Genomic DNA, 7,654 nt, shown 5'->3' on the forward strand with positions numbered 1-7,654 from the left:
AGCCTCTGACATGGAAGACTACTGTGAGAGAAGGTGACTTTAACAAGCATGTTTAAGGCTTAAGCATGGAATGACTATAAAATGAAAACCTCAGTAGACAAAACATGTCATTAAAACTTGTGTGTGACAAAGTTTACCTGTTTGTTTTTTGTTTGTTTTTTTTGTGTGTGTTTACTTGTTTTTTTAAAGTGCATTACAGTCATCAATTGAACTTGAAGCATGAATTAGCTTCTGGTGGTCCAGTGTTGGCTACATGTCTGTGTTGTAAGAAAATAGACTGTAGCTCCAGGATATGCATTTTAAATAAATCTATAAATTCATCTTACAGGCTCAGAAAGAAAAATTGTTTTATGACTTTAGACCACCTAAAATTAGCTTAATCCTCATGTTTCCAAAATGTAATTAACAACAAAATGGTTCACTGTGCATTTGTCAATATGCCAAGGGGTATTCCATGTCACAGTCAGGTCAGGGGCATGTTTCTTAATCTAAGTGTTAATGTATTCTTGAATAGATGATGAAGACAGTGACTATAGACATGAGACGTCATATAAGGACTCGTATAAAGATCGACGGAGACAAGCGCACACACAGGCGGAGCAGAAACGTAGGGATGCTATCAAGGTAAAGCTACAATAGACTGCAAATATGATGTGTGTCTCTGTGACTTACAGATGCAGATACATCACAAACACTTTTGTGGTATGTTTTCATAACTTCATTTGTTCAGTACTTATACCCTTTTTTGTTGCTGTAACTTAAGAAAGGCTACGAAGACCTCCAGTCCATAGTACCAACTTGCCAGCAGCAGTCTGAATTTGCAGTGGGAGCCCAGAAGATCAGCAAGGCTACTGTGCTACAGAAAAGTAAGTTTTGATGTTATTAGGTGAACACTTGTAGATCACCCTTGTGAGTGCTGTTTGTAATTGTAATAGTATTTAATACATAATTTGAAATCTCACTATCTCTTATAGGGCAACATAATAAAGGTCAGAGTTTTCTGTCCAACTTTCAGCAGTGGCATTATTATCTAGTTTTCCAGTAGATACATGCATGCTCACATTACACAAAGCAAGCAACAAATTAGGGCTGCACAATATAGCGTAATCGTAAATCATTTTTATCGTCATCGCAATATCAACTGGTGCACTATATATATATATATATATATATATATATATATATTGCCATAGACAAAATTATTTGAAAGAAATCAGTAGAAAATTGCACATTAAGATTTAACAGTCATTCTTGTTTGTGGTGCATTTTATATTTAATACAATGTTAAATTTGTTCAATAAAAGAATGTTGAAAATTACTCCCTTATATTTGTTTTAAATTCAATAATGATTTTTTTAGTATTTTAGCAGAATACTGAAAGCAAAAAAACTGAGTTCACTTTAATATCTGTTTATTTATTGTGAGTAATTTTGTTATGGCATTCAACATTATCGCATATTCTTCTCATATTGTTCAGCCCTACAATAAATACAGTAATCAAAAAGAACAAAGGACATAAATAAACACTAAACAAAATTATAACCCAACCCTAACACCAGATTCTGACTGTTTTTTTTTACCCCCCCAATTTTGTTCAGTGTATATAAATTAGCATGTTCAGATCACTTTTTAATAGTTTAATAGAAAGATGGACACAAAAATATCATGCAGCAGAGATAGCTGCACTTGCTCGCATTTCCTTATTAGGGGATAAAGAGGAAGTAGCAGAATTTTGTTATATGGGCAGTGGCTATGAAGGGACTACACTTCTGGAAAAATGGATTAAATCTGTGTAGCATGAAGAAATCACTGACTGATGTGTTTCTGTATTTGTTTGCAGCAATCGACTATATCCATTTTCTTCATAAAGAAAAAAAGAAACAGGAAGAAGAAGTTTCTGTACTAAGGAAAGAAGTGATGGCGCTGAAAATCATGAAAACGTGAGCTAATGGTTCACATAATTTCTGAGCCAAGCTTTTTTATTTTTTTTATTTATTTATTTATTTATTTATTATTTTAATTAAGACCCCCCTACTTGTTCTGCATCCAGACAGATGGATGGATTTTAAAAAACAAAATGCTGATCTTGTAAAAAGAGAAAACTCTTGAGTTAGAAATGCTTTGATTGCAGCGCTGAAACAGCACATTGTAAAGGTATTATCGGATCTAAAATTAAAAAGTGAAACAAAATATCAGCGTTTACATTTTTTGTCTGCAAACCAATTAATCTAGCTGAAGTTAATCATTTCTTTATAAATTAGTTGTTGCCATGAATTAAATCTCATATTTTGTGTTGCCAGTGAACAGCGATTGTCTTTCTTAATAGGAACTATGAGCACATAGTGAAGGCCCACCAGAACCACCCACAGCAGGGAGAGGACCAGGTGTCTGACCAAGTCAAGTTCAACATCTTCCAGAGCATCATGGACTCCCTGTTCCAGTCTTTTAGCAGTTCTGTTTCAGTGAGCAGCTTTCAAGAACTCTCTGCCTGTGTTTTCAGCTGGATTGAGGAGCACTGCAAGCCACATGTAAGGAATATATGTATTTTTGTTTTTAGAGTATTCCACATACACATGGCACTGCCAGTTCTTTATTGTTGTTGGTTACATAGAGTAGTAACAATAGCAAAGTGTAATTATCAGGGTTTGAGACCAACATGGTCACGATACACCTCTTCTTATTTCTTATTTCTCTCCTTAAAATAAGAAAAAATAAGAAAATATAAAAAAACATCAAAAATAAGAAAGCACTTATTTTTATATACATAGGTAAACATGTATATGTATTTAAATAGGTAGAAATGAAATAGGTATACACACCCACAACCATTATGTAAATGAAGTGAGGTTATTTTGAGGTGGTTATTTTTTCCATTAGGTATGTGATTGATCATATGTTATTGATCATATCTGCCCATGTCAGGGTGCAACCAATGTCCAGTAATGTTTTTTTTTTGCTGCTGTTATTATATATTATTACTGAATACGTATTTGTCAATATTTTGCCAGAGAAAGTCAGCGTTACATAAAATAAATGTTTTGAAGTGGTTTGGGATATTCATGTAAAAATGTTTCTTCCATTATTTTATGTACCTCTGACCAGCAGTGATTTAACCCTTGGCATTCCCACAATATATGCCAATGGTTTGCGTCTCGACCTCCACAGCCTCTCCAACATCTAGTGTCTTCTGCAGTGTCGTGAAGTTTCTGTTTTGGCGTAACAAAAAAATCTCATTGAGCATTTCCATGCAAACTCCCTCAATGTGTGTGAATTAGTACATTTCCATTCCAGTTCACAGTAGCTTTGCCTTTCCTCTTTTGTCATCTCAAGGTCTCCCTCTCTTTCCCATTTATTTTTGATATAGTCCGTAGAGTATGTTTTTGTTGTTGTTGTAAGAAAACCTTTATACACTCCTGAAACAGTACCTTTTGTAGGATTCCCATGAATATGCTCTTAGAATTTCTTTCAGCACCAGATCTTCCAAATCTGCCTGAATAGGGAAGTCCTTTATCAAAATTCATATCCTTCCACTTTAGTATAATCTTAATTACATCTTCAATCTTTCAAATGTGTGACAGCCATACCACCTTCTTTTTTCAAGAGTTGCAGTGTCTTGAATCGCACTCTTGTTTTTTCCCTCTGCTAGATAAAGAGAGAGAATTTTATCCCATTCGTTGAATTCCTTAATGGTAATTTCCACGCCGAGAGCCAGAAACAAAAACAAGATCCTGGGGAGGATATTCATCTTAATGGATTCTTTTCTTTGAGTGAGGCTCAACTATGTGTTAGAATTCTTTCTTAATATGTCTGATTTAATCTAATTTAGGAGTGGGTCATAATTTATTTTTTAACTGTTGTGATTTCTTTTGGTAATATTCCAGGATCCTTCATTGCCTCTTGGTCCCACCTCAGGTGGAACCTATCCTGTAGGGCTTTTTGTGGGATATAGTTTAACTTCAAAATTTGTGTTTTTATTTATATCTCGCATATGTTTAAATGTTTCTAAGTTTGAATAGTTCGGGAAGAGATTGAGAAGGTTCACTTACACACATCAAAACGTCATCTGCATATAACTTCTGCAGTTGGATTATTATATAGAGAGATGATAATTTAAATAACATGCTTCTTTAAATGCTTTATTAAATTAGTGGAGGCTTGGTTTTAATTTGGTCCTAAAAGTCTTGTACCACTCAGATGAGAATCCTTCTGGCCCCGGTGACTTGACTCTTCTGTTAAATGTGCTAACAATTTATCATTTTGAACTTCTGATAGTCGTTAGGTTGAGAGAGTCTATATTTATATTTTTTTGTAATATTCTTGGAAAGCTGTCTGTATTTCCTCTGTTGTATTCTTGGGTCTTTGTAGTCTGATTTTATGAAAAGTGTTTTGCTTTTGAAGGTTTCTTGCTAACAATTTAGCAAAATTTGGACCAGCTTCATAATATACGTATATATTTTCTTCTATAGATGTTTGTCTTGTTGTACCTGATTTCCTTTAATTGTACTGTAACATTTGTGTTTTTTTTTGTTGTTGTTTCAAGTTCTGTAAGGAATATTTTTAATACTTTGTTGACTGCAGATCAGACCTAGTGAGAATGGTCCGTGTTGCGTTCGAGATAATAACAGTTTGTGTGCTTCTTCTGTTCTTTCTTAGACGCTGAGGGAGTTTGTCGTAGGAGTGCTCCGGCAGCTCAATGGTCAGCTTTATTGATTGAGTGAAACCTCTGGACTTAATTCACCAGAAAATTGACCTTGGGGGTTGCTATGGCCTCTCAGTGTGGAGAAAAAAATCTTCAATCAAGCCTCAGGCCACACCGCAGTATTTACTCACTTCAGCTCATCAGTGACTCCCTGGCTGCAATTGGATTAATCTCAACCTCACACTATGGGCAGGGATTAGAAATTGCATTGGATTGAGCAGACACATATTTCATCAGAAAGGCTCACTTTCTGATTCTAAGTGAACATAAATACAGGTAGCGGAGTATATTCAGCCTCTGCTGAATGTTTATAGTTCTTACTATTGTTTTGTTATGAAATGCAGGGGAAACACAAAATATAACAGTTTGCACATGAATGCATCAGTTAGACAAAGATTAGTGTGTTTTCAGTCAGAGGCACAGTCTAAAGTTACTTGACTAAGTTGGCCTTAAATAAATCTAAACCAAGACTCCTCTTACAGATTGAGTTGATTCTGCAATCTATCAACCCAATGGAAATTGAGAGAAGGTTGATGAAAAATGTAAAAACTCATGAGCCCACACCCTCCCCTCTGTTACATCAAGCATAGAGTATGTTGGGAGCCAAATGTTTATTTAAAGGGCTCCTATCAGCTTCAGGGCACACACGTTTGGATTGAGCCATAACACTCTTGAACCATACTGTAGTAGACAATGTTAAATACTATACTACTGCACGGTAACTCATTTCTCTTAACTGTGCAATCAGGAACACACTCTATGGACTTAAAAAAAAAAAAAAAACTGTTCTACCTTTTTATTGTGACAAAATTTAAGTTTTTTCCCCCCATTAACTGTGACAAGGCAACAAATATGCTGCAATCTCATGGGTGACTGGTTTGCAATGTAGACCGCATTAAGATTTTTAATCACACACACACACACAGTACTTAAATTGACGTAAATGTCATCTTTAATGTCCAGTCCTTTTTATAACCAGCACAACATGCTTTACTTTGGTTGTCAGTGGCTTTTATTATCAGTAACAGTTTACTCAAAATGGTAAATATTCAACACTAAGTGGAAAATGTTCAAACTCTTCAGGGTTGATCCTTTGTGAAAACATCACTGTATCAAGATTTGTCACTGTCATGAATTGAATTATTTTTTTTTTTACAACTTTAAGCAAATTTCCTTGATTGCTTTGTTTCCACCATCTGAATAAGTAAAATCTGTCATACAAGTGACTTATCTATTCAGAACTGCTTTACTGTTATTGCTTTAATCACAGGGAGGTTTTTTTTTTTATCCTGTCTTGTTGCTTTGAATATTGTCTTTGTTCTATATAAAAAAAAAAAAGCAGCACCTACTGTATATCACCATCCAAAGAGTGACGTGAATCTATGTAAAGAAAGATATTGAATGTTTTTCCAGTTTAATTTTGGAAATAAATATCAGCAGAAAATGGCTGGGCACTGGTCCCCACGTCAGCAGCACTAAAATATCTCAAATATTTTAAGCTAAGCTTTTTGTTGGAGAAATTCTTATAGCACAACAAAACATGAACATTTAATAACTTGGAAACAATACTGAGTTGAACGGTACAAAGGATGATTAACAAAGGAGAGGGGAAAAAACCTGACAACCTTCCATAATACCTGAAGGTCATGAATAACCCCCCATGCTTTATACATTGTGGTTCTTTTATGTAGTTTTCAAAAAACATGGCAGCAATATGGACTTAACCATACAAACAAAGAACGTACAGCTCTCAAAGCGATAATGACTAATTCATTTGACATTTTCATCACAGGCTCAGGATTGGTTTCACGGCTTTAAAAAAGATAAACCAATGTTGCCTATCAAGGTATCGAGCATCCGTCAGTGCTGCGTAATGATCTGACGTAGTGTTAGTGTCTTGAAAATAACAGCTATTTTTGTGTAAATATACTTTCAATTACGATGGAAGTTTTTCCATTGAACTTTTATTAAAGATGTATTATTTTTTTCAAGAGAGACTAAATAAAGAATGTGCTGTGGCTCAGACGGCTCTGATATATAATTTATATTCTTAGCTAAGCACTGCACAGGCTTGCATTGATGAAGTGGTTGAACAAGTGTTTTCTTGTTCTTTCAAGTACTTGGAACAACCACCGTGCAGTCCTCATCAGTCTCCACTCCAACTTCATCCTGTGATGGAAACAGCACGTATATTATTCATTAGTACTGTGAACAAAAAAGAACATTGACACAAAAGCAAAACACATATGTAGGTGGTAGCATGAAGTTAAGTTTTGAAAAGTAGATTTTATGAGCTTGTCTCACCCACCAGAAACTGCTTTTTGCTCTTAGGATAGCCTTCCAGGATCGCATTCATCATGTCTGAAGCCTGAAAGAGTACAACAAAGTTTGAGAATTTAGTGGCAACACTTTATAATAGAACAATGAATATAACAATTTATCTACAAAACTTGTTTCATTCCTTCCATCTACAGTTTGTAATATTAGTGCTGATGGAAGGAACAAAATTTGCTTTTTTTATTTAATAACTTGCAGTACAGGGGCTACAGTTGCAAAATTAGGTAAAAATATACTTAAACATGTTTCACTATTTTAATTATTGATTATTTGTGGATTAGTTTCCCAATTGTTTAGTTTAAAATGTAAAAAATTTAAAAAATACATCTTTTACTTGTTTCAAAATCGAAAGTATAGTCCATAACTAGGGCTGTAACGATACAACAAACCCACAATTTGGTTTGTTTTACGATTTTTTGTATTACACGGGACACATTGTGTGTTGCGATTCTGCCTCCTCACAGGTTTGTGGATCTGAGTGTCACGATTCCGTTTTCATGTCGCATATTGTTACAGCCCTATTCAATACCTTACAAAGAAAAACAGCAAATTGTCATGTTTGAGATGCTGGAACAAAAACATGTTTGCTTAAAGATTTACCATCAATGGATTATCGCT

General features: G+C 34.6%; 3 protein-coding genes across 3 annotated transcripts in view; 1 reads left to right on the forward strand and 2 right to left on the reverse strand.

The window, feature by feature from the left end:
- Positions 1 to 5,680, reverse strand: part of fmnl1a (formin-like 1a) — a 22,544-nt gene extending 16,864 nt beyond the window's left edge. Inside the window, exon 1 of the mRNA XM_032538634.1 lies at positions 5,676 to 5,680. The gene's annotated coding sequence lies outside the window, so the exon portion shown is untranslated. The remainder of the gene's footprint in view (positions 1 to 5,675) is intronic.
- The window catches only part of mlx (MAX dimerization protein MLX), an 8,864-nt gene extending 2,245 nt beyond the window's left edge, over positions 1 to 6,619 (forward strand). Inside the window, exons 4-8 of the mRNA XM_032538635.1 lie at positions 515 to 624; positions 764 to 866; positions 1,841 to 1,940; positions 2,327 to 2,528; positions 4,654 to 6,619. Of these exons, the coding sequence (XP_032394526.1) occupies positions 515 to 624; positions 764 to 866; positions 1,841 to 1,940; positions 2,327 to 2,528; positions 4,654 to 4,710 (572 nt within the window). The 3' untranslated portion in view covers positions 4,711 to 6,619. The remainder of the gene's footprint in view (positions 1 to 514; positions 625 to 763; positions 867 to 1,840; positions 1,941 to 2,326; positions 2,529 to 4,653) is intronic.
- The window catches only part of psmc3ip (PSMC3 interacting protein), a gene marked incomplete at its 5' end in the record, with an annotated part of 4,478 nt that continues 2,851 nt past the window's right edge, over positions 6,028 to 7,654 (reverse strand). Inside the window, 2 exon segments of the mRNA XM_032538636.1 lie at positions 6,028 to 6,868; positions 7,008 to 7,067. Of these exon segments, the coding sequence (XP_032394527.1) occupies positions 6,812 to 6,868; positions 7,008 to 7,067 (117 nt within the window). The 3' untranslated portion in view covers positions 6,028 to 6,811.

This window comes from Etheostoma spectabile, chromosome 15 (assembly GCF_008692095.1).
Source record: "Etheostoma spectabile isolate EspeVRDwgs_2016 chromosome 15, UIUC_Espe_1.0, whole genome shotgun sequence".
NCBI lineage: Eukaryota > Metazoa > Chordata > Actinopteri > Perciformes > Percidae > Etheostoma > Etheostoma spectabile.